This window comes from Centroberyx gerrardi, chromosome 4 (assembly GCF_048128805.1).
Source record: "Centroberyx gerrardi isolate f3 chromosome 4, fCenGer3.hap1.cur.20231027, whole genome shotgun sequence".
Lineage (NCBI taxonomy): Eukaryota > Metazoa > Chordata > Actinopteri > Beryciformes > Berycidae > Centroberyx > Centroberyx gerrardi.
In genome coordinates this window covers 10,640,771-10,668,240 of record NC_136000.1, presented here as the reverse complement: position 1 = coordinate 10,668,240, position 27,470 = coordinate 10,640,771, and the positions used below count along the sequence as shown (strand labels likewise).

General features: G+C 43.5%; 2 protein-coding genes across 2 annotated transcripts in view; one reads left to right on the top strand and one right to left on the bottom strand.

The window, feature by feature from the left end:
• The window catches only part of tmem117 (transmembrane protein 117), a 36,010-nt gene extending 9,458 nt beyond the window's left edge, over positions 1-26,552 (top strand). Inside the window, exons 2-7 of the mRNA XM_071897598.2 lie at positions 8,014-8,146; positions 17,072-17,171; positions 19,262-19,359; positions 21,280-21,439; positions 24,719-24,848; positions 25,885-26,552. Coding sequence (XP_071753699.1) covers positions 8,014-8,146; positions 17,072-17,171; positions 19,262-19,359; positions 21,280-21,439; positions 24,719-24,848; positions 25,885-26,552 — 1,289 coding nt within the window. The remainder of the gene's footprint in view (positions 1-8,013; positions 8,147-17,071; positions 17,172-19,261; positions 19,360-21,279; positions 21,440-24,718; positions 24,849-25,884) is intronic.
• Positions 915-3,469, bottom strand: LOC139910234 (P2Y purinoceptor 1-like). Its single transcript, XM_071897457.2, has 2 exons — positions 3,427-3,469; positions 915-2,126 (listed from the first exon to the last, which is right to left on the bottom strand). Exons 1-2 carry the CDS (start codon positions 3,467-3,469, stop codon positions 1,126-1,128), a joined length of 1,044 nt encoding a protein of 347 aa, XP_071753558.1. The 3' UTR covers positions 915-1,125.
• Positions 26,553-27,470: the final 918 nt, after the last annotated feature.

The following is a 27,470-nucleotide window of genomic DNA, read 5'->3' as shown; positions in this document are numbered from 1 at the left end:
TTGTGTACATGCTAAGATCCAGGCAAAGCCATAGCTCAGGCTCAGGCACTCTGGGTTTGTTTTTGAGAAAGAGGGTTCATTAGGATCCCTAAGGAGTGCCAGTGTGTTCTTATGCTGAAACAGGAAAACAGGATACGGTAGACCTACACATTGGACCCTAAAATGTGTGCTCAACTGCATGGCTGTAATAGAAGGAGGAGTGACTGCGATCGAAAGACAATGATATCAATGGTTCAAGAATCAACATTTGACCAAACAAGAGCCATGTTTTGGTTTTTCAAAGCCCAGTGTTTGCTTCTTTCATCGTGACTGGTTCATTTTGATCACCTTTTTCCATGTCTAGTGTCTGGTTCACTGCACTACAAGCAACATATTTGATCAGGAGGTGTTTGTGGGCTGTTTGTGGGCTGTTTGCAGGGCTGCGATGATAAGACCACAACAGGATTTAATCCCACTGCTGTTGAAAATGAAAAATAGGATGTTGTATTCACTCAGCTATGCTCTTCTCTTATTCCAGAGGTGATTTAAAGTCAGACTTAACCGCACAGGGACCATGAATCAATAAATCAGTACATTCAATCAATAACTTATACTTTTCATCTCAACTGAAACATAAATTGAACTCCATTGGGAAATGATTTTAATCTCTTTTGACAATGACTGTCAATGAGAAGTGGACTGTATACTGATTTCACTATATACAGCTGTAAAAGCATGAATGGGGATGAGACCGCTGCCAATTTTTACTGCTATGGCTACTAACATTGAGTCTGACTTTACCATTGTCAATGTATAAATTCAAATATGAATATCTAAACAGAACAAATGCTATATGTTCATTATAGTGTTCAGTGTGCAATTGTGTGAAGATTTTATTACAATATCAGTAAAATAAAAAGTGTTTTTGTTATGCAAAACATGCAGCGATTTTACCTAGTTTTGGCATTTTTTCAGCTACAGTAATTTCTGTAAATTCCATAATAATACAGTTTACTAGCATATTTTTGGCCAAGATAATTGCACCATTAACATTTGATACCGGCCTATGCCTGATAGTGATACAGCCAAAGGCACTTAAGTTAACAAGTGAAATTAGCTGTAAAATCATGCATCAAATCTACTCAATCACCCAATCACCCCAACCCTCCTGCTGGCTCTGCAGCACATCCTCCTGTACTGGTCTCTTCTCAAGGCCAGCAGCCTCCTCTGGAACTTCTCGCTAGCCAGGATGTACAGCACCGGGTCCAGGCAGCTGCTCACGCTGCATATCGCCTCAAAGAACTCGTAGGAGGCGTAGAGGACGCTGGTGTTCGACGGCGTCACCTGGTCGCGGATCCTCATGAACACCAGGGTGATGATCATGACGTGGTAGGGCACGAAGGAGACCACAAAGACGAGCAGGGCGGCAGTGATGAGCCGCATGGGCTTCCCTCCCGCCCGCTGCTCTCCCCTGCGCCTCCTGCTGCTCGGGAGACGCCTCAGCACACGCACCGTCATCGCGTAAAAAGCCAGCATGACGCTGAAGGGCAGGATGAAGACCACTAATGTTCTGATAATAGTGATGGTCTTGACGTAGACAAAGGGGCCCTGGATGTGGTCCATGCACACAGTGACGTTTCCCGGCCGCCGGATGGCGAAGGTTACAAACAAGTCGGGGATGGAACCCAGGACGAGCACCACCCATGTGCAGGCTGAGCATAACTTGGCTTTTCCCACATCCCACCACCGCAGAGAGCTGATGGGGTGCACGGTCCCAGCGTACCGGTCGAAACTGATGAGAGTGAGGAAGAGGATGCTGCCATATATGTTGATGTTGAAGCAGATCTTCTTGAACTGGCAGAAGATCTGGATGTCTTTGAGGTAGGGCCTCTGCAGGCTGAAGTAGATATTGAAGGGGAGGGTGAGGATCCAGGCGGAGTCGCACAGGGCCAAGTTCAACAGGAAAATATTGCTGGTGCTCGACGTTTTCCTGAAGCAAGTGTAGTTGATTAGTGCTGCTATGTTTCCCAGGATGCCCACAGGCAGGGCGAAGGTGAAGAGGATCAGCAGGACATAGCAATACCACTGGCCATTCTCAAACTGGCTGCAGAACGCCGTCGACTGGTTCAGGTACTCCAGGAATGACTCTGAGATTTGGAGGAAAGGAGAGAGGAACCGATTTTGCTATTACTCTCATTCACGTTTTGAGAAGTAACATTCCAGAAATCCTATTTGACAATTACCACCCAGACCTGAGTCAAATAGAATTGCCATATAGTTCTTAGTGTTTGTTTTATTTTAGTACCAGATGGGGGTGGTTTACAGCATGACAACAATTCAAAAATCAGGCAAGTTGTCAGTAAAAAAAAAAAACATATTCTAAATTGACTTTTTAATACTTTCTGTGATTGTGTGAACCTTCTGGCACTCAATGTAATGTCAGGTTAAAACAAGCACCAAGAATTATTTTCAAATATTGCATGACTCAGTTTTCTTGCCACCTAAAGCCTGATGCCCTCTGTGATGGACTGACATAGATGATGATTATAATAATCTTTTCAGACTCATTATGGTAAGATTGGAAAACAAATACACACTAATTATGTGCAGGTTGTGCACACTATAATGTTATAATGTTATACTGTTATACCTACCTACTGTAATTTAGTTTGTATCAAACACTGTGGATCTTCTGTATCATCTGGCATAAAAAATACATCATCCTTCATTTTTAGTAAGTTTTACTAGTCTGCCATTACGCTGCACTCTCACTAAGAGTATTCTGTTCTGTTCACCCACTCTCTCTCTCCCAGAGCCGTCTGTATTTACAATACAGCCCAAGCTGAGCTGGCTCCATAGTCTCCAAGCATCACCAGTGTCTCCAGGAAGCAAATGCTTGAATGCCTGCTGCGAACAATGAAAGAGCTGGGGCTGTTGATCTATTACCTCCAATACGGCAGCCTCTGTTTGCCCTTAATCAGAGATAGTGCATTCATTTTGCCCAGCTGAGCGAAGGGTAACATTTTCTTTGATCACATTTCAACATAGACTCTGTCTGTTTTTCTGTCTCCCTGCCTGCCTGTCAGCCTCTGCCTATTTGACCAGTGAAAGAGAGAAAATGGAAACTTTTTATATTCTAGTTTGTGATGACGGCATTAATTTGAACATACTCAGCTATTACTGTAAGTAATCATTCTAGAAAGTAAGAGGACACTATGCTGTATACTTATTGTGCTATTGATGCCACAGTTTGACAGTTACACAGTTATACACAGTTGCACTATATGCACTATAATTTTCAAATAGTTTCCTAACAAGTTTATTTTTTTAAATGTATACAAACATTTGATAAGCCATACCTCGTGTAGAACATTGTTACTGTGTGGTCCCTCTGTGTTAAATAAAAACAGGATTTGCTAATTATTATTTCAGGTAGACTGTTCTTACCCCCTTTGGTCACCCCAGAGTGGTTGATGAAATGCGGTATCATGATGAGTAGAGGCAGCGATCGCGTCTCGGCCTCCTTCACTCCACCTCCACCAGCTGTGAGCTTCTCATCTGTCTGGAGCTGTCGGTGCACTGCCTTAACTGTGACTGACACGTGTGTTTGTGTGTGTGTGTTTGTGTGTGTGTGCACGTGGATGTGTATGATACATTAAACACACAATAAGACAAAACTAACATCTGAGATCATACATGTGGGCATATCCACGTGCCTGTGTGTGCATGTATGTTGGTGTGCATGCTGTGTGTGTGTGTGTCTGTCTGTGCTTGTGTTGACACACACACAGACACAGTGACCGATGGCCTGTGCTAGTTTCTACCAAGGTGTGTTTGTATTTCAGCTGTCTGGCACCAAGGCTCCTGTGTGTCAGTGGACTGGATTACTGCTATAAATTCGGTAGATACTGCAATGGCTTTATAGCCCGAGAGTTCCCAGAATCTTATTATCTCATTATTGGTCAGAGAAGCAGGCTTGCAACCGGAAGGTCACCAGTTTGAATCCCCGGATCGCCTGGGAAAATCTGGATGGGGAGGGAATTTGAAAGACTAACTCTTTGACATTACTTAAGAATTACTGTCAAGTTATTCTTGAACAAGGCACTTAACCCCCAGTTGCTCCAGTGGAGATGCTCAGAGGGTCTTGTGACACTAATTGGCTACAGTCCCTGTCCATTTCTGTGTCCTGTCCAGTGTGTGTCCGGTACCATTAGGTGGCTGTTGCCTTATCATGCCATATCTATGTATGCATTTACCAATGTCAAAGTTTTATTGGCTTGTTACCTTTATTTACAAAAAAAAGTGAATTATTGATAGTATAATGCAAATTTTTCAAGACTGCATGCACTCTGACAGCAATACACCATTTGACAGTCTGAATTGTATTGCCTTTTGATCACTGTTTATTAGGGCTGAATGATACTGACAAAAAATCTAATTGTGATTATTTGACAGAATATTGCAATTGTGATTTAAACTGTGATTCATATCATCACTGTAAGTAGGTAAGTTTTTCTTGTCATACATTTTTTAGAACTTAGAAAAGTGATTTTGTAAAAAAAAAAAAATTGATGTCAGTGTGCAGGATTTACTGAGTTTGAGTCTGATGAAAGGTTTTCACTAATATTATACTTGATTCATTGACCAAAGATTACCCAGAGCACTACATCACCTTTTTCAGAAATCCATTTTGGACGCCCCTCTCTATTAAGCAATTAATTGCAGCCTCTACAGTTTGGAAATTGCAGAAGTTTATTGCGATTTCGATCTTTTTTTCGATTAATTGTTCAGCTCTTATCATGTCATTAGGTAGAATGTATTAATGGAATTCATTGATTAATTCAGTATTGTCTCGAAGACATTGTGGATTAGGATTTATACTGAGAACGACAGCAATTATCAATGTGGTCACATGTTGAGATCAGGATAGTAATGATAAGAAAAGTATTATGCTACGTTGATCTAATGCTACGTCTGTGGCCTTGATAGCTATCAAGGCTACATTTACAACCTACATTTACAACCTTGGAAAGAATCCCCAGAGCTGCAGTTTTTTCCAGACATGTAAATAATGGTGACAACATGATTTAATGCTCTCATACAGACTGGGGTTGTATTGGACAGCTCCCAGGTGTGAATATGTGTAACTCTTTGAATTTGAAGTAGGGTGATGCTGAAAAAGAGCATGTGTGCTCAGCAAAACCTTTCCCTGGTTAAAAATTAAAAAAAAAAGGTTTAGGAAAACTTTATTTCAGAAAGTGTGTTATCAGTTTGCAGAAGCTGTAATGCAAAAGCGGCACACTGTATTGACTGTAAAGGCTCTAGTGCTTATCATGGTGTGAAATACATGATGAAATACAACATGATGAAATGTGCTGCTGCCTGTGTGCGTGAGTGTTTGTCTGTGTGTGTGTGTTTGTGTGTGTCTGTCTGTGTGTGTGTGTGTGTGTGTGTGGGTGGGTGGGTGTGTGCTCCTGCTGCATCTCCATAGACCTGCCAGTATGTCAGTGTACCACCACTAGATGGAGACTAGGTTACATGTTTGATTTTCAGGAAACAAGTTGAACGGACATGGACACAATCTGAAGACAAAACAGAAAATCATTGTGCATACCATGGCTTTGGAAGAACAAGACTTATCTGCATTAGTATTCAAAATAAAAGCGTGTTCATCTGCATGATAAATATGAACTGCTCTGTGCATGTGTGTGGGAGAAAGTGAGATAGAGATATATAGAGTGTCTGCCTGCCTGCCTGACCAGTGTGTAGGATACTGTATTTGTGAGTGTGTGTGTGTGTGTGTGTGTGTGGTTGCTCATGTATATTGTTGTTGTCCCCTGCTGGGCTGTGCCTCGTAGTAGAGAGCGCTCATGAATCACTCCTTATCGGGGTGCGCTACAGTGGGGAGGTGCGATGACTCAAGCGGCCTGGCTGAATAGTCTTGAATCACCCCCTAGTTAAATCCTACCCATATGGGCTGTGAGAGGGCTGCCGTGCTCGCTGGCGCAGCTAGTCGCTTTAAAAGTCAGATCTGCCGATACACACTCTGCACCTACATCCAAGCCGAGGCTCATTGGCACTGGAGGCAATTAAGTTCACCCATGCAAGTCAATTCAATTATGCAGCTGTGATGAGCCCTGAAATACCACAGAGCAAGACGTATGGTATGGCTTCGCACAAGGCATGCATACTTGCTGTTGCTACAACTTCAAAAATATCGCTGTTGAATGCCGTTATGGAGGGAATATTCATGTTCGTATTCAGTATAATAAAGTTCTCGATAGGTAAATAACAATAGTTCAAAATGTCACTGCACATCTATTGGTTTCTATGGCGTTAAAGACACATCTATATGATACACTGTGTGCCCATGCTTGAAACTACAACAGGAGGTTGGTATTCATTATGACTGCAGATTAACCCAGCAAAGCTCTTCATCTCCATAGGAATCTCCACATCTTTGTTTTTATGTGCGCTGCAGAAAGACTAAAGTGAGCAAGCTGAGATTGAACAGCATGTAAAACTATTGGAGAGTAAACCGGCCAGGCTGTAATGGGAAAATAAATGGAGCATTCTGCTTTGCTGTCTTTCTGGCTGTGTGTATGTGGACACAAACACAAAGCGCTCTCCCAGGGGCTGTAACTCAAAGGGAGGCTGGCTGAGCTGGAGGAGAGAAAAACAAAGAGTTGTTCCTAGGAAGATGGCTGCTTCTGGCACGGGATCAGGGCTTGCAGAGTTGAAGTGGAGGGAGAGCCTTGAAGTAGACTGTGTGTGAGATACATGTAGCATAGTGGAAGTGGGGTCGAAATAATAGCTGACCTTGGTCAAAGAGGATTTCTTGTTTTTTTCTTAATTCTTAACATTTAATTAAACGTCCTTGGAGATGGGTGGGGTTTACCACAGCAGGATTGCTCAGATTGTGTCAGAAAAGTATAAATTTACCATAAATTGAATACTTGCCTGTACATTTTCTCTCACTCATGCATTGTGCTAAGTGCCAAGGCCCACCCATCTTGTATGTCAAGAAGGTTTGAAAATATATCAAGAATTATTTGAAAACCAAGGTCTGAGTAACGGCGGTGGCAATCTGGGCACAGACTGGAGATTTGGAAAGAGGTCCAACATCATGTGGTAGATTGCTTTTGTTACATGAGCAGTGTGGGAGGTAGATCAAGGACTCTGACAGCTGTTGTGTAATTGATTACGCATTCCTAATTGCATCACATGTGTTATTTTTCACATCTCTCAGTGATTTATACTTATGTAATGCTTTTTCATCTCACTTACCGCACCGTAAAATTTGTGAATTACAGTTACGGAATTTTTTTCTGCTTGTCACTATGAATAATCAAATCAAAATTGATTTGTCATACTGATAGCGAGGCACCGAGGACTCATGCACCTTCAGTAGTCTTTTCAAGGTACAACAAGCTGACAATTGCCTTATAGAACTTGTTGTCTTCATGAGTTTTGCGGAGTGGCGCCGCCGGAGGACAAGCTTGTATGATTATGTATTCTGTGCAGAAGGCTGGGTATCTGAATCAATCTCATGCTCTGCCAGAGAGATTTTTCCCCATAATTTGATTCCAAGCCAGGAGAGTATAAAAAAACACCACAGGTCACAAATGTTTGAATAATCGCTCTAATCATGCTGAACTCACCTCATGAAACACAAGAGAGCATCATTCCAGGGACGGCATGTCCACCAGACGCCTGGAAATAAGTGTGTGTTGAATATTCTCTGTTGGGGTTGGTGAAGATATAGTGATTGTTAGTGTATCAAGCATATACCGCTATGGAAATTGGCCAGGAAAAGAAAATTACCTCGGGGTAGGGAAGTGACACTTCAAAGTGGTCTTTAATCATCATTTCATTGCCTAAAGGGCACGTGTCTGACAGAATAGGACATTATTGATGTGTGCGAGTAACTCATATCCTTTCATCTTCATTTTGTGGCCATGTTAGAAGGTTGACTGCATGCGTGCTGTTGGAGCGGTCGCTGACCAGCAGTGTCCTTGTCATGCCTCCCTACAGGTCGATACCTGCGCCTCAAAATGTTCCGCGAGGATCACGGCTCCTGGATGACCATGTTCTTCAGCACTATCCTCTTCCTCTTCATCTTCTCGCACATCTACAACCTGTTCCTGCTGATAGCCGGAAGCATGGGGTAAGCCGCTCGATCTCTTTTTTCCCCTTTTCCTCATTCTCTGCTTCCATTTGTTAGGGCCACTGTACGCTCCCATTTGGCCGGTGTGATTGATCCAAACGTCTCGCCCGAGCAGAGACTCAATACCAGTCTGATCAATCAACCCAGACCTAAAATCACACATAGGGTAGGCGAGGGGAGGGTGGTTAATCCTGAAAGATCACCTTCAACACCCACACTTATTCTCCCGTGACTTTTTTTTTTTTGACAGTTCTGGCCAAAAACCAAGATGATTCGCCTTGTCTCTCCGTTTCTGTCCTCCTTTTCCCTCCTGTTGCCCCGGATTACCTACTGAGAAACCACCGCGCAGAGCAGAGCTTGACACCCACACATCAAGTCAGTGACAGGAATCCGTTTACACATTTGCAATGTGTCCATCTGGGGGAAGGAAAACATGCCCTTGAAGCCAGCCAGCCAGCCATGAGGTCGCCGGGGGGTGATTTACCTTTTTGTTTGTTTGGGCTGTAAAAAACCAATGTGGCAGGTGTCTGTTCAAGTGCAAGCTGTCAGGAGGGAGGCCGGGGTTGTAATGGGATCTGTCCATATAATGCTTTTTTTTCCATATTAACACCAGGCTTCCACTATCCATAAGGCAGAGGCATATGAAGGCTATTAGCTAGCAGGCAAGGTGTTGTGTTTTTCTACAGCCAGAGGGATGAGTTTGTATAATCAGCCCATCCGTCACTCTGGCCAGCGCTGTGACACCGGCATCCATCTTGTCTGCTCTTTCTGGTCGGCCGAGGAAGGGAAGCGCATGGCTGAGCAGAGGGGCAGGTCCGCCGAGACGATAAATGTTGCTCACTCAGGAAAAAGTTACATTTGCAGTCCCGCCGAGTGGGTCTGTCACAAAGAGGATTCCTTTTTACTTGCTCTCGTTTCTGCTTTGAAATACAGAGAAGGAGCACCTTTTTTGTTCTCTCGCTGCATTTTTAAAATGTCAAGAATGTGTCACTGTATGACATCCAGATATTACTAAGAGGAAAATAATGAGTTACTCTGTCACTTTGAGAGATGCACCATATAATTTATATGCTTCTAACATGCATGAGTCACGCGTTCTCTATTCATATTAGCTGCATCAGTTGTCTAGATGTAGCAAGTCACATCCATAACAACCTATTAAACAATCAAATAGGCTGACATAACAATAAACCCCATCCATAATAATTTGTTCTCGGTGTGTGATGTGCAGTGACATCGGTTATTCGACACTGTAAAGCTCTCCTTGCAAAGACAGATGGTGCTGTTGTAGCAAGCAAGTGAGCCCAGCCTGCCAAGAGACCTGGTAGTTTTCTGCACTCGTTGCCCCTCTTTTCCCCCATCCCTCTTTCCCCGTTGTTTTCTTTCTGCTCCAGTAGTGTGTCCACCGAGGACCCGGGCCCTGCCAAAAACCATTAGTGTTCACATCTCTGTTGAGGGCCGACATGTAAGAGCAATGTTCACACTCTGCCAGGACGCCCCTCAGAAGATGGGCTCCCGGCTGGAATAGCACGGATGCAGCAGAGTTAGCAGAAAGGCAACAGAGGGAGGGGGGGGGGGGAGGGAGGGAGGGGAGGAAGGGAAGAGACGGAGGAAGGTAGGATGGAGAAAAGAAGTACTCCGGCCCTGATGATGCAGTGAAACTTAAGTCTTTTGATCCGTGTCCAAGCCCTTTTTGCACCCCCCCCCACCCGATTCCTTCACCCCACTGTGAGCCTGTTGTAGTTTTCTCTGTGCCACAGCACAAAGGAAAAGTACAATATCCCTTTATGGCAGTAGCCGCCCCTCTGTGGGAATGAATGGTATTTTTTCCTTTTCATCTGTACTGAAAGGACAAGCCACTGCGAGGTATTATTACTGCCAGAGCTTTTTAAAGGGTAGGTATTTTGGCATGGGTTAGCTGAGTTTGACATCCAGCCATGATGGTGCGCTGCGGGGGAGGCCGTTCTGGTGGCTGGTGCCTGGGTGTCCCACACACACTACACATTGTTCATGTCTCACACCCCAAGTTAGCTGTCTGGACATTTATGTGTACGTGTGTGTTTGTGTGTGTGTATGTGTGTGAGAGAGAGATTGTGCGGGTTTTTTGTGTGTCTGTGAGTGGTAGAGAGTGTATATGAGTGTGTGGGTTAGAGAGAAAGTGTGTGCATGTTTGTGTGTGTGTATGTGTGTGTGTGTGTGTGTGTGTGTGTGCGCGCGCCGTCTGTCCCCCTGCTGTCTCCCTGACCTGATGCTGTATGCTGCCCGTGCCCTTCGCTCATTAATATGCTTTCATTTTCTTTGACCTTTCAGTTGGTACTGTGCTTGATTTAATTAAAGCTAGCAATATATTCACAAGGAAAGAAGATAAACTACGCCATTCGTTATCTAGTCTTGACAGTAGTCGGGTAAACAATCATTGATAAGAGATTCAACATGTATAATTTTTTGCGTGACATATTTATTCATGATTAGGCATGGGAAATTGATTCTTCGATGCCATTATCTTTCAATTCAAAGAGATTTCCAGGCTATGTGATCTTACACATGTGCATGATGTATAAGCTAATGTTTAAACAGGCACTTCTAGGTCAACAGCTATCAACCAGCGTGCTACCTAGCTTATGTCATATCAGGAAAAAGCCCGGCCGTTGTGGCTCCCAGGGGGCGGTAATCCACACTTGTTACCAGGCCCTCACATCTGGGCTATTTGCATTTTAATGTAACTGTCAGATTAGGGGGATGTTTGTGTGAAACCAAGGGAGTGTGACCGCCCAGGGAGTTTGACGGCCTTCGCAGACGTTCTGTCACACCACGCAATCCCATTCCAACATCTTACGGCACCATTACCAGCAGAAACCAGCCCCTAATTAGATGGTGTTATTTAATTAAGATGGCCCAATGCGTGGCGTACACATTAATCATGCCTAATTTAGAGAAAGTGGGTGGTAGAGTATGCAAAGTTGGGTGGTGGGGGAGCGTTGTGTGGGGAATATAACAGAGAGCTGTAGTGGGACGGGGGCCAGAAAAGCTGTGTAAGGTGGATGGAAGGATGGTCCATGCTTCTTTTATCCTTACCCAGTAGAGGGATGGATGGATGAATGGATTTCAGTAGTAGAGATAGGACAACAATCAGTATTACTATATGTTGCGATAAAAAACAGTAATGGTTATGACACTATTTTATAACCAAGGCTCTTGTCATTGATGATTTATTTTCCCCAAAGGAGAAGCACTCTAGTAAGCTGTTGTATTCATGTTAAAGTGGATGCAGGACAGTTTAACTTAATTAGAGAGACATTTTACTTTATTTTAGATGCTGTTATTTATATTTTTATTTGTGTTGTTTAAAACTCTCCTTACAGTTTCTATAAGCTAAACCAGTTTCTATAAGCTAAACTTGATATAAGCTCAATTTTGTCAAAATTGAAGAAAAAAGTCAAATGTCTTGTAACTGATATGATAAATTAGTTTTAAGCAACTGAAGCATATTACAGAGGTTTTTTTAATCATTTTTAATAATTATCAAGATAATATCGTATAACGATTGTAATTTTGGTCAAGATAATCGCACTATGAAATGTTCATATTGGCACAAGCCTAGTCAGTAGGATGAAAAGGAGGAACAATTGAGCAAAGGAAGGGGATGGAGGGAGAGATGCAGTTAGTGGATATCTTTGAAGCGGGACGGGTATGACAGAGAAACCCTGAGCAGGATTAGAGCACATGTTAGAGTATTGTCTTTGTTTACCATGATCCCGCTGTGCCACATGCATGCTAGTCCCCCTTGTCTGTCTGTTTGCTTGTCTGGCGTTGAGCTGGGGTAATACCATGGACAAGTGGATTTAGAAGGCTGAATAAATAGCATGGTGTGTAGATTCCTCCTGTTGCACGCAGTCAGAGACGGGACTTCTCGCTGCTTCGAGCAGTACATTTCTAACCGGTGCGAGGATCTGGCCACTCCACAATAACAGACAACATGGGTATTGTGATTGGAATATGGATTGTGATGTGATGGCTTATTCAACATCATTTATTTTTCTATCTCATGTTGGGACAGGGGGGATGTAGGATAATAAGATAATGCTCGGGATTTTCTCTGTGTGAATATATACTGATTTGCCACTCAATTTGCAGGCCAGGTATTCAGAACAACACCAGAATACCTTGCTGAGTAAGCTGTCAGAAAAAGCTTGCCTTTGAGACACAAATTGAAACCTGTCGCGATTTGGAAATTGCAGTACATACGTATTATGTATTGCAATTTCGATTTTGATTAATTGATCTATCTCTGCCTCTCTCACTCTGCCTCGCTCTCATTCACACACTCCCACAGACATTTTCTAAGCATACCTCCTTGTCTTTCACACTCCTACACATGCACATTTAGTTGTAATCTCACAAATGACTCATAATTGAGCAAATTTTAAGTGTGAAGTCGGTGTAATGCCCACTTTCTGATCTCATTTTTGTCTCAAAGAGTTTTCCAGAAACAGATAGTGTGCTATCAGAGTCGGTGAGATCAGTCATTTCCTGTCAGATCACCTTGTCCTGCTGTTTTCTGGGACGGGGGGGGGGGGGGGGTTGCCTCTTCATAGGTCATCTAGAGAGAGACAGCGGCAATTGTAAACAGCAAACATCATAACCTTGACAGCTGTGTGCGTCCACTGGGAATGTATGTATGTACAGTATATAGGATGCAGGAGGTGTGGGTGTGTGCGGCAGCTGAGATGGATTGCTTGTTTGTGTATGTGTGTGTATGTGTTTGTGAGTGTGTGTGTGTGTGTGTGTGTGTGCACGCATCCACACCACCTCCACCACCTCTTCATTATGTTTCACATCAGCCATTAATGTCTTTGATAACATTTGAATATCATTGTTTGGATGCCTAGCGGTTTTGCATGTTGCGTTGCCTTGCTGCATAAACTCTGATTAATGTTGTGTAGCCAATTTTCCATTACAACTGATTCATAAAACTTGTCCTGACATTTCTAAATACCACACGCAGTGCAGAACAAATTTTATTTTCAAGAAAACAAAAAAAACGACTTTTTCAATCTGTATCTGTTTTTGGAGCAATTAATTTTCTTACCACTTGTCTGAAATTATTATGTGTGTGTGTGTGTGTATGTGTATTTGAGTGCCTGTGTGCGCATATACAGTATGTGTGAAAATGAAAAGGGACAAAGAGATTTATAAGGTACTTGCACAAGGAGACTTCATTTTGGACCTTGCCGTTTTAATGGAAAGCTGGAATAGAGGGCCATACAGTGCTGTCCGGGATACTGCCCGATGGTTATTCACTCCCTCCTGAGCCTGGGGAATGATAAGGGGCTAAAGGACTCAATCTCCAGCCAGTTTAATACAATACGTGGGCTGATTCTGTGCTGAGTGATGAATTGAGATTGAGGTTTTAAGTTGCCTTGGGAGATGGCATAGTGATAGTGAAGAGGGTCCGTATTGACAGCTTTATGCGCTCTGGTAACTACTGCTGCTCAGTGCTGTATACTGTAAATACGTTGTTGGGTACTGTAGTGCAGAAGGGGGGAGACAGGCAATGCATTTCAATGCGGAGGCAGCCAAGGACCCAATATAATGTTCTGAATGAGTCCAGCCTTTATAGGGCAGAAGAGGTCACTCAATCACCACCGTCACTAAATCACTGGCTGTCTGACAGAGAAAACAAGCTGACAAAACCCAGTATGGAGGCATATACTGTACCTCCAAGTGGACAGTGAAAAGATGAGGAGGAATGAGGCTTGCAGGTATTTGATGACTCAGAGGAGTGAGTGCTCTCTCAGCATGCTGTTTTAAACCCCTAATTATCAACGCTCCCATGGGCCTTGGAAATCCTTGAAAGTTGCGACTTTGATAAAAAAAATAAAATAAAATTGAGCCATAAATGTTTTTTAAAAATTGATGAATGTATGGAGGTCTAGAAAGTGCTTGGCTTATGGCGAAGTACGACATTGCAAAAGTGTTAATTGGCACTGTGTTGCAGTGTATATTATTGATGAAATGGGACGCTCAAAATTTCAGGGGAATGGCTTTTACAGGTGCTTCAAATATAAATAAAATGTCTAGACAGGGCCACCCGCCCAGACTTCTCCCATTCCAGCACTAACATAATGCAGTGCTGAGAGCCCTCTTGTTTTGCATAGCATCACGTTTGGTGTAGCAGCAGTGTTTTCACATTTAAAGTAATAACCCGTGATGTTTTCATGTAAATAAAATTAGGTTTTGCTACTCTCTATTTCCAATTGATATAACACAGTAGTGACTCAACCTATACCCAGTTCATAAAAGCTTTTATATTTGCTGTACTAAACACCCAAGGTCTGGTAGGTCTTTCAAGGTAAAAATCCTAAGTGATGAGTTTTGCATTACCGGAAGCAGCAACAGCGATTTGTTTGGAATAAATGGAAGAAGAACTGGGTAATTAGCGTGTGCAACGATAGCCACCGTGGCTGAACAGACACAGAAAAGCGCCACCTACAGAAAATCAAACTTCATCAAAAGAAAATTCAAGGAAAAGGACGTAGCAGTACTGGACACTACCAAACTGCAGATTATCACTTTAATCCAACAGTTAAAGTGGACTTTATGTATTGGTTATTGTAAATCAATGTAACATCCAAACTCTAATGCAGCATTTTTTCCCCTTGAATTAGACAGAGCAAGACTTTGAAAGGCATTGAAATGTCCTTGAATATTATGACTGAACGAGTGTGGGAAACCTGATAACATTCCACAGAGGGTTAAAGCTGGCTGAGCCGTGGCGCTGGCATTGACACTGTGACTGGCTCTATGCTTGAGCCACAGGAGCCATTTTGGGGCTGATTATTCATGGTGCTACTGTACTGATGTTCCACTGCACTGAATCCTCTCATTAGGTCATCCGGCTCTAAAGGCCATTAAATTTTCAGTCAGCATGAATAAGTCAGAGAGTGCTGCCTCTGATCATGCAGTGCAAAGAGTCCCCAAACTCATCATAGGTGCTCTGCAAAAAAAAAAAATAAAAAGCAGAAATCCCTCCCTTTCAGAACAGGGGTAACATTTGCTCAATTAAATATGTGAGCAGGGCAGGGGTTGGCGGCAGGGTGGTTTTTTTTTAGATTTAAAGCCTAGCATGTGGAGCCAGACAGCATTTCCAGAAGTATCGATTAGAATTTCGCTGCGGGCAAACGACTCCCAATGGGATCTCCTTGGTAACTGGAGCAGTGCCAAGCCACTGAATGTCTAACTGACTTAATGCAGATATAAATCGCCATTCCAATCAAGGCCATTTTATTTGCGGGCTTGAGCGAGGCAATACGTCACCTGTGGTACTGCACGTTTTCATCAATAAAGTCCTGTCAAAGCCGTTAAATACATGCTGCATTGATAAAATATGATTTATAATCTTCCCTTCCAGGGAAGGGCATTTCTCTCAAGTATTTCTCCCACAATTATAGTATATAGCCACTTGAAAACAATTGGTATTGTGGGTCACCGGCTTGCCACAACTAATCATGATTGTTCTGGATTGCCTGTGAGCATCTATTATGCTTTTCTATTCTGGACTAATAAGAGTTAATGTGAAAAGAGAGAAACAATTAGCATGAATTAAAGATGAACACCTATTAAAGCTGCCTAAGTTGGCTAATAGCATAATAGGATTATCCTCCACTGCTTTTCAAGAGATTGTTTGGTCTTGTCTGACTAAGTCTCATTTTCAAAGTGAACAGCCCACAGATTGGAACTCTTAATGCATATTACAATCAACTAAAATGTAATATAAAAACCTTCAAGGGGAAATATGGAAAATAAACTATACGTTGGCAAGGTTGTATGGTAGGTTTTCCAGGTTTCCCTCTGTGCAATACAAAACAATTTTATTGGCGTTTGCTGGCGGCCAGAAAATGACCGGGGAAAACAAAGACGAATGGAGCCATTGACTTCAAATACGACCCCTTGAAAGCACAGCCAGAGCCCTATCCATCGCCATCTATTATATTCATGAGTGTGACCTGTGGGGGGTGAGAGGGGGCTGAAGGGAGGGGGGGGGGGGGAGGCGATGGGTGCCCACCTGCTCCGCTCAGCCTCTAAGACGCAGGCTGCCAGGAGATCAAACAGGCCTTCTCACTCCCCTTTCTTCTCCTCCTCTCTCCCCGGCTCTAGTCCCATATAGGAGGCGACTGACCCACTTTTCCTCCCTCCCTGTGCTATTACCTGGAGAGAATGGAGTGATGTGTGTGTGTGTGTGTGTGTGTGTGTGTGTTGGGTGGGTGTGGGGGTGGGGTGGGGGGTTTGGGGGGGGGAGTGCTGAACAAAAGCCTCTCATCCTCACCTACTCTAAAGAGACCAAGGCATAACTAGGACTCCAAAGAAAGCATGTCATTTTTCATCAAATACTATTGTATGCAAGATTGTTTCTCTAATGGTGTGTCTTGGTCTGGTCTGTGCTTCGCTTGACGCAGCTGCGGTGTAGCTAACTGCGCTCGCCCAGCTCTGTTGCATCAAAGGGAGACATCTCATTGTTGTGGCAGTGCTGATTTGAAATCACCTAGACATGAGACAAATTTGCCAAACAAATGGATAATTTGCCAAACATTAGGGAGGCAGATAAGGACCGAATGAGAGCGCTGTCGTTGCATAAATTCAATGGCGCCGGCGTAAATTGTTTACAATCCTCGGGGCTTTATGGCAGGTAGAGTCATCGCACACTGTTTTCGCAGGATCAGATTGATATTGATTGACTCTGACACCTAGCATCATGACACTTAGCGGCGGTGACCGTTTTCTCTTTCGCCCTCCACTGACTCTCTCCCTCTGTTGACTCTTTCCGTCAGTCTTCCTGCCTCCTTTCCTTTTCTACCGTCCACTGCCCTCGTAACAAACACACACTCTCTGTGTCCTTTTCTCCCTCGGTCTCGCACTCTCTTGCAGGCCTCACATGGTGACAGAGTACATGGGCATCAGGAATGAGAGTTTTATGAAGATTGCTGCAGTAGGGACGTGGATGGGAGACTTTGTCACCGCTTGGATGGTGAGAGCCCAGCTGTTTTTTGTATCCTCATGATTGCTTGTCATGTGTGCATTGATATAAATAGACACTTTGTCACATACCAAGTGTCCATTTATGAGATGGAGTTTCAAATTTTACTGGTCAAGGTGGGGGTCAATTTAGGAATGAACTCATCAATTCCAATTCAACTGAGGACTTGGAATTGGAACTGAAATTTGAAAAACACAACAACAACAACAAAAACTACAGGAAACAAAATTGGAATTGAATTGGAATTTCAGGAAGTTTAATTTAATTTAAGTTTAAGTTTAATTAAAGTTTATCTGACATATCTGAGATTACACATAGTGTTATATATTATCAATACAAGACAACCTCTCTTAGAAGTGGAATTTCATGGAATTTAATGGAATTCAATTCTGTTTCCTGTCATTCTAATTGAATTCCAATTCAGTTTCCTTAGAGCTGGGTGCAATTCTAATTCCAATTCCAACTCCAGTAATTGAATTGGAATTTACCATCCATTCTCAATTAAATTCATGAATGACCCCAACCTTGCTACTAGTAGTTAAAAATTGTCATGGATTAAATGAGCAATTTCTTTCCAGACCTCAAGTCTTCATTTTAATTACAAGACAAAATCCTTATCTTGGTACATATAAAACCTATCCCAGATAGACTGTGTAGAGGTCATTCACACCCTCATTATCTGATCCCAGGTCAGTTGTATCCCCTCAACTATATGGCAAGGTATAGAGTAATAGCCCTACATGTCGATCCAGTTCAATATGCTCCCAAATCCTTAGGGTAGCACATACGGTAGCGATATAAGGGCGGCCAGAGGAAACAAGGGATGCACAGTGAGGGTACAGAGTAGATTGGATGAGAAGCCTGCCTCCTCTCCTGCCCATGCCTGTTCATTTGTCAACATAAAGAGAAGAGGAGAGCTCCAGCGGGAGTGGACTACCTGTGGTGGGAGAGGTGGGGCTCTGACACCAGCATGCACACAGCGGAGACAACTTGACAAGCTCCCTCACCGCTCACATTAGTATTCTACAGTACATACTGCAGAGAAAGCGAGAGGGTGGGAGGGGAGGAAGGAGAGGGGAGGAGAGAGGTAAGGAGTTAGAAACAGAGGTGAAGGGGAAAGGGAAATGTAGAAGTGTGAGGGAGAAGGGAGAGGGGAAGAGTGGAGAGCGAGAAGGTGAGTCAGGGAGACAGTGATGGAGAGAGAGAGAGAAGAGAGAGAGAGAGAGAGAGAGAGAGTTAGGCCAGGCAAGGCAAAGTGCTGATTCCAGAAATTACTCACAAGGTTTTTTACATTCGATTAATTCAACAAGGCACTTTGAAGACGACCTCTGTGTCTCCTCCGCGCAGCAGATTTGCAATGTGTCTTCACTAGATGAGCGGACAGGAAGTGGCTGTTTTTGCAACGCTGCAATGCTAGAAAAAACTCACCGATTGCCTGATTCAAATCCTTTTTCCAACACGAGCTACAGTCTCTGCAGTGTGGCGCCTTATTGACGATTTGACCTTGCCTCTGAGGCGGATCCCCACAAAAAAAGTGCGGATTTTCATAGCCATGTATTAAAATCCCCTCTGTTACAAGTCTGTACCCATCAAAGAAAATCTACTCTCGATTACTTTTAATGATCGACAGGATCACATACTGTAGGGTCGACAAGATGAAAGCATTATCAACAACTGATTATGTTATTCAATTACTTTTAACCACAGGCAATGACAAGACAGGTACAGTCACACCATTAATAATGAAACACAAGCCAATATTTGTGGAATGTAATCACAGACTAATTTCGATTTAATCATAGATGATGTGTATTCTATCATTTTTCAATATTCACTAACAAAGACTTCTCTTATGTTCTGGTGTTTTGCTGTGCCATTTAGCTTTATTCCAATTTGTTAATACATATATTTTTTTCTTGAAACACCCTATTTTCACATTGCGTATATGTCTGATACTACCTACTGTAATGTATACTAATATATATCATGAAGATTTATATCTGTTTGAAAAGGTGGTTAAACTCTTTTAGGGTTTACCCTCCAAGTGTAAATTCATATGCATTTACCTGCACCACCTGCAGGTGACGGACATGATGCTCCAGGATCAGCACTACCCAGACTGGGGCAAAGCTCCCAGAAGGTTCTGGAAGCAAGGCAACAACAGGATCGTCCTCTTCTGGTATGTACGTATATGTAGATGTGCACAGTTGTGTGTGTCTGTGCACAGCTTTGCATCTATTGTGAGATTCCAGTGCAGCTGCTCTACCTCCCAGCTTGCTAAAGCTATTATATATTCCTACAAGGCTGGATGCGTGCGTGCGTGTGTGCATACGTCATACGTGTGTGTGTGTGTGTGTGTGTGTTATGTGTTCTCTCCAGCCCTTTGCGGGGTTACACACAGTCAATAGCTGTGTTAATCTTCCCTCACTCAGTGTCAGCACCTTTAATTAGGAGAACAGGGGGGAAAATCAATGGACACAGCAAGGTCGCAGGGCCAGCCATAGTCCTGCTTTCTACTTCACATATCACAAGCCGTGACCCTTAAATAACTGCTAAACAAATGCTGCAAAGCATGTCTGATACGGCCATTACTAGACAGCCAAGTAAAACCGTCGCTCGCTGAGATGCATTACACCACTAGTGCATGGTCCCAGTGGTGTTCATTCACCAAAGAGGTTCAGAGCTGTCAGTCAAACAGGATGTGGAATGCTCCTCCACCGGTTCATTTTAGGGTTATAGTGTAATGTGAAGGTCATGCAAAGCCGGGGATGCGGTTGAAACAGTTTGAGATCTGTTTGATATGTACACAGAGAGGCTCAAAACGCAGACATCTCAAACTTCAAAGACAGTTTTCCCGTTGTGTTTAACATTTCCTTTCGCAGAATTGATTTACCATCTATTAGAATGCAAGCAGATGAGCGGTTCTGTGACTTTTTCTGCAACCTTTTGTCTTATTGATGGATGCCTCGACTGCACTGTCAGAATCAATGTCGGATTTGACGAGCTATCATCTGAAATTCAGTGGTCGAAATATGATTGATGAATGTGTTGTTGGGTATATCTTGTCGATATGCGTTGAAGAGTCCTGGCAAATTGTAAACGACAGTGCCAAAAGTCAGCCATGTTGAGGAGAAGAATCCCGCTGTGGAATATTAAATACCCTCAAAATGTATCTCCTAACTGTTGAAATGGGATATGAGTTGGCATTCACTATCTGCAATGCAGCCAGCCGTTGTGGGGTGTGAGAATGCACACAACAGCACAGTAATCAGTGGGTGACATTGAGACAAATACACAGTGGAGAAAAATACTAGCCTTTGCCTCTGTGCCTCTCTTCAGATGGCTGAGAAATTTTCCAGTAAACAGAGTGAATGCAGAATTACAGCAATGTGAGATCAAAAAAAATACAATGTGAAAGAATTGAGAAAAATAACAGCAATCATTGCATGCAGGGAAATCAGATTATTTGGCCCAATTTACATAGCTTAAATATGTAAATACATGAAAATATGTATGTGGTAGGGTTGTGCATTGTATCGTGACTACAACAAACACACACACACACACACAGTTTTCCTTTATGCACATTCATCTTCCTGGGAGCTTTATAAATGGCCATTTTTCAAACCCGGGTAAAATAGTTGTTCTATACATTATGGAGTACTTGAAAGAATTTGAAGAGTGCTTGATTTATCTTTTCTTGCAGGTGATGTGGGTGAGTAAGTGGGGCTGTTTGTCTTCCAGCATTTATCAAGTGCATCTCAGCTAGTTTGAAAATTAGAAATTTTATTCATATAGGTTTTTTTTAAGCTCTGGTATTTTGTAGAAACCCTAATGTGTGGCATTCATAGATCTCTCCTCTCCTCTCCTCCTCTCTCCTTTCTCCTCTCCTCTCCTCTCTCCTCCTGTCCTCTCCTCTCCTTCCTCCTCTCCTCTCCTCTCCTCTCCTCTCCTCTCCTTTCTCCTCCTCTCCTCTCCTTTCTCCTCTCCTCTCCTCTCCTCTCCTTCCTCCTCTCCTCTCCTCTCCTCTCTCCTCCTCTCCTCTCCTCTCCTCTCCTTCCTCCTCTCCTCTCCTCTCCTCTCCTCTCCTCCCCTGCAGGACGGTGCTGATCTCTCTGACGTCAGTGGTGGTTCTGGTCATCAGTACCGACTGGATCAGCTGGGACAACCTGAACCGAGGCTTCCTGCCCAGCGATGAGGTCTCCAGAGCCTTCCTGGCCTCCTTCATCTTGGTCTTTGACCTTCTCATTGTCATGCAGGTAGCCCGCTCCCCAGTGGCCAATTAAAAAAGGGAGCTGGGACGTCTCTTGGCGTACCCCACTACCCGTCTTGCCAGTTCCATTCCCCCCTCCCTCCCTCTTTCGTCAATGGGGCACTGCGGCACAGAGCAGGGAGGGGGGCGTTTGATCACTCTCAGTTGGCATGGACACACACACACACGCACACAAACACACACACAAACTGTTGTTTACTCCTTTATGTCTCCCATCCTTTCGTCCCTCTGTCCCTTCATCCCTCTTTCCCAGACCTCAGCCATGAACTCACCCTCTCCTCCTACTCCCCTGCGAACCTAGTTTATTTTTTTAATGATGACTCATAAGATTGGAGTTTTTCTCACTTTCTTTTTCCCCCTTTTTTTCCACCCAATGTCCTCCCTCCCACAGGAGAGTATACATCAATAAAGCTTGTGTCAGTAGCTCATGAATATGCAAATGTGTTTGTCTGGGCAAAAAACACATAACTGTGTATCAAGGAGAGAGAGGGAGAGAGAGGGAGGGAGATTCTCTCAAGCCACTAGCCAGGAGCCAGAACCGCAGGCCAATCATGTATGTGGTTTGAATGGGAGCCTAATTCAACACAGCTCCTCCAAATGCTTAATGAACATATTTCATTAGGCCTTGTTGGTGGATATTAGAGGACAAGTTGCAAGGCTAATATTTAGTATCCCCTAAATGTACGTTTCTACTCTGTTGATTATGTTAATTACTAAAAGGCTGCTATTGCATGGAAGCACAGTAACAAATACACCACTCCACAGAAGCCTGGCAAGGACACTGTTATAATTCCCATGGTAATACGTGATAAAGTAACTGTACCACCAAAATAGATTCCTTATTTATTGAAACAATTCATTATTTTAAGGAGGTTTTCCCCAGCTGCTCCGGCCAGTAATTACTTCACATAGTGGTATTTCTCTCATTCATTCACCAGGTAATCGTGATTATGCAGATTTAGAAGGAGCTCAGCCTACGTGATGCCGGTGTCTGGCTGAGACCAGCTTATTCGGTTTCCTGCGCCCGTCACCTCCCATCTGCAGCCGCGGAGCTGATGTGACATGAAGTGCACGCTCCGTATTTTGACATCTCCGTTTGACTTCCCGGGCCAGTCTGGACCCACGACTCACTCTCGCTCGGCCGTATATCAGTTCCCTCTCACAGGGATTTGTTTACGATGGGCCCTTCTCATTTTCCACGCAGTGTACAGCAAGCATGTTTACTACCGTTATTTATGAGTTGAGTTAGCCTACGCCGCTACAGAGCCCTTGCACTGGGCCGTCCCTCCACTCCACCAGAGTTAGTCAATAAAAAGTTATCCACCTCGGCTCTCCGAATGGCTTCATTCACCTCCATCTAGGGGCGCTGGGTGCCATAGTTAATCTCTCACCTCCATGAGAAAAGACAGGAGTTTTTGTTCTCAAACTAATTAATGCCCCAATTAGTGACCTGGCTGGATTTGCCTCCCAGCAGTTTTTCAGGGTTTTTTTTTTTTTTTTTTTTTTCATATTGTTTGTGCATAATTGTGCTTTATTACTTTCTTTGCCAAAGAGAATTTCATTATGAGTTCAGTTGAATGCCAGAATTATAGATCCTGTGTGTGTGTGTGTGTGTGTGTGTGTGTGTGTGTGTGTGTGTGTGTGTGTCTGCGCATACACATTTACATATGTAGAGGACACACTGGTATGCACATGTATGTATATCCCCACTGTTTCTCATCTTGCGGAAGGGAGTGTATGGCTTAAATGTCATGCCTGTTAGTGCTATAGGAGTAGATAACTATGGCAGAGGAGTGGAGGCCTTAATTAATATCAAGGGGGCCATCCCCACTTGGTTATGCAGTCCATGGATATTGGCATGGGAAGTTCTGGATCACATGAGGATATGGTGAATTCAGACATGTGGTAATTGCATGCCTTAAAACGCTCTGTGGAAATAACAGGAACCAAGGGGAAACCTAGATGATTAAGTCAGTTCAGCAGAAAGAAACAACTTTAAATCATTTTAGACAATGTTCCTCTCTACACAGGTAGTCTTACCTGTGTGTTTACCATTCTGTGATTGTGTTTTCAGACTTGCAAGGTAACCATTAATCACGATTACTTTAGTTACTGTACTTGAGTAGATTTTTTGAGTAACGCTAGCTTTTTGAGTCCTTTAAAAAATCAGTACTTTTACTTCTAACAGTAGTGAGGAGAATTAGATCGATCCATCTATTATTTACAGTAAAATATAGCAATTCTGGCATTTACCCCCAATAAAAGACATTAGCTTTTTTTAATCGAAGGAACCATCTCCGGTACCAGATGTTAGAAAGGGACTTGCCCTAAAGCTATGCCTGATAATGACCCATTCCATTATTTGCAAGGAACATGCCAAAAAGAAGATGTCAGTTAATATTTGGGGGGACAATTTTAGTCACAGAGTGCTTAAAAACTTTTTAGTGTGCTATCCTTTTAGAGAGCTATTCTTCTACTGTTACCGGAGTGATTTACCAGACATGCACTCTTCAACTGAATTAACAGAATCGATATGTGAGTGAAATATGCAGCATCAGTACTCTTGCCACCACTGTGTGTCTTTATTTCATTTATGCGTCACGTTGTCTCTTTGTTGTTCTGTGTGCAGACCTCAGGAAGAGTGGTGACTGCCTTTTGCAGAAGCCAGTGGGTACCAAATATAACAGCATACTAGCAAAAAGACCAAAGTCACACCACAGGCAGCTTCTAAATGTCAGTTTGGGGTGCCCGCTGATGTGTTTTGACGTGTTGAAATCCCAGTGTGCACTACTATACTCCACAAGCCTGTAAACACACACTGTACTGTAGCTACAGCTCCCAACACCATGTTTGACCTCCAGTGAGTCTATGAGAAATTCCACAGAGATGTAATATGAGTTTATATGAGCAAGTACTGTGCTCAACATCCATTTAAGCATATGGCTGAGATTTGTAATTTCCCCATTCCATCATTCAACGCATTTATTTTAATGAGTTTTAATTTTCTTCAGTTGAAACTATTGCTGCTGCTCAGAAAATGCCATGCTAACTTTGCGTGTGTGTGTGTGTGTGTGTGTGTCTGTGTGTGTGTGTGTGTGTGTGGTTTGAGAAGGGTGTGAATAGTGCATACTTGTGTTGACAGGTGTGTATTCATGTGTGTTTGTGTGATTCTGAGTGTGCCTTACATGCAAGCAAGTAAATCCTATTTCTCATACAAAATGTGTGTGTGTGTGTGTGTGTGTGTTCATGCCTGCCCACTTTCCAGGACTGGGAGTTCCCTCACTTCATGGGCGACCTGGATATGAACCTGCCAGGAATGTCGACCACGCAGGTGAAGGTCAAGCTTCCCGTCTGCAAGCGGGTCTTTAAAGAGGAGTACCACATTCACATCACAGGTATGTGCAGGCACCGGCACAGCTGCTGCACACAAAGAACGGGGTCATCTCACTGTTATATGAGTTCATCCGGTCCATGACAGCAATCCCTCTGCTTTCATTATTACTCTTTAATGGAGTAAACTCAACACTCTTATAATCATGATCGATTAAGTTGCAGAAAGAAGTGAAAATATCCACAAGGGAGACGTTAACTTTAGACGCACTATAGACACACCCTAGTTTTTCTCTGTTTACTGGGGGAAGAGTTTGATGGTTGCACTTTTGTTGCTGATGTGGCACACAGGTGTCTTCACCGCTGTAATTGTGCTTCCGCTTCCTCATATAAGCACCTGTGTTGAGCGAGACACATCTCCACCTCTCGCTGTCTATAAACATATTCTCAGCAAGAGAGTCTATTTCCCATTTAATACCATCCTCTTGGTTTCTCCATTTCGTTCCGCGGCGTGCACACGGCCAGTCACAACCATCAAGGGGAGGCAAAACGAATGTTCCTGTGGTAAATGTTAAGCTGTTCAAACGTTCACTGATTCGCGCAAGGTTGTTAACCCTAATGCATTGCATATCCATTAAGCATTATGGAAATGGCTCCGGCGCGACGTGATTGGTTTAACTAAAAGCTTATTAACAGCATATCTCGGGGAGAGGAAGGGAGCGGTGTCACCTATACCCGGAGAGCCATCTGCCCTGCTATCAGTCAACCTGGGGAGATGGCTGTCTCACGGTAATGTAGTGATCTTGTTAGGAGATACTGTGGAGGAACTAGCACCTGCAAATGCGTCTCAATACATGAGGAATACAGAGTGAGAGGAATTTCTGATGAATTAATGTGACAGAATATGTGTCTGTCTGACTCACTCCCCCCCCCCCCCCCCCCCCCCCCCCCTTAAATCTCATTTTGGAGTAGGCTTGCATTGTATGCCAGTCTGCCTGTCTGTTTAATTGCCTGTACCGGAAGTGTCTCTTCCTTTTGTGCTGTCACCGGTAGCCTAGTTTGATCTGTAAACTAACGGCAGTCATGTATATCTCCGTACAGGTAAGTGGTTCAACTACGGTATCATCTTCCTGGTGCTGATTTTGGACCTGAACATGTGGAAGAACCAGATCTTCTACAAGCCCTACGAGTACGGTCAGTATGTGGGACCCGGCGAGAAGATCTTCACGGTGGAGGAGCCGGAGACGCTCAGCGAGTTCAACCGCAGCACGCTCACCTACGAGTGGCGCTCCACCAACGTCAACCCCGGCACCAACCTGACTTACGTGGAGCGGGACATGTTCCTCCACAGCCGCTACATAGGAGCCAGCCTGGACGTCAAGTGCCTGGCCTTCATCCCGAGCTTGGCGGCGTTCGTCCTCTTCGGGTTCTTTATCTGGCTGCTCGGGCGCTTCCAGGACAGCGAGACCTTCCCGGAGAGCCAGGACAAGACCTACGAGAGGATCAAGAGGAAGTCGCCGTCGGAGTACAGCAAGGAGATGGGCGTGACGCCGGAGGAGGTGCACATAACCATGAGCGACACGCTGAAACGATCGGGAACGCCCATGCTTCTGTCGGTAGACGGGCCGCACTTTGGGACGACGCCCTCTACTAACTCAACCTCACCTGTTTCTACGGAAACCCAAGAGACACATCCGAGTATTGTGATTGACAGCGTAGAGCAGGAGGAACCAGCAGTCTCTTTTGATGTCCACAAACCCTCTCCGTGACCTTATGACCCTTGAGGCTATGAACTACATAACTGCAGAAAAGGTTGAAAACAAGGCCACATTATGTAAAGGCCTTGGAGGGCTCACCTTTTGCAGATATCAAGGTAGTTTGTCTTGTGCATGGCGATCTTGAATTTTTTTTTTTTTTCTGGTAAGATGGCGGAGCAAGCTGTAACACCAGAACCTTCTAGTCGAGATAGATGTTGAACATGACTGATCTTGGGATTCAAGAGGCGGACGAAGAAATGGTACCCGATCAGCCATGACGACCGCCGAGCAAATCTTGACGGCTTCTGTTCCATTGCAGTTGTTTTTTATTTATATATTTTTGTAAAAACAGTCTTTTTAAAGGTCTCTAAAATGGCACCGATTCCAATAACAATGCAGATCTTTTAAAACAGAATGCAAACTCTGCAACTGCAACTTAAATGACATGGTGCTCGCTACATTTTGCGTTTTCCTAATTGAATTTTCTTATCGTAAACTATTTTGGTGCCTATATCAGAAGAGTATTTCTACAGTCATGACACGGTGGTCATGCGGATTTTATTGTATCACAACAGTATTACAGCTACAGTAGTGCCTTGATATTTCATATGTTGAGATACAGACAGAAACCTATTCTGACAGTCTATACTACTATAGGCAGCAAAATGGAAGATGTCCTAGTTTGGTCTGCTATAATTATGTGTGTACGCTTTTATATCACATGGACAATGGTTACCTCATTAGATCCTCAGACTTATGTTATCAGTTTAATTTATTCTCTTGTGATGTCTCCCTTACTCTTTTTTTCACGTGTATCATTCTTGTTGAAAAGACGATGATTATGAACGTCAATGTGCGCTGATAAACTATTCATTTCCCCACTCATAATATCAGTTTGAAAGATAATAAATATAATCAGCTGAGATCAAA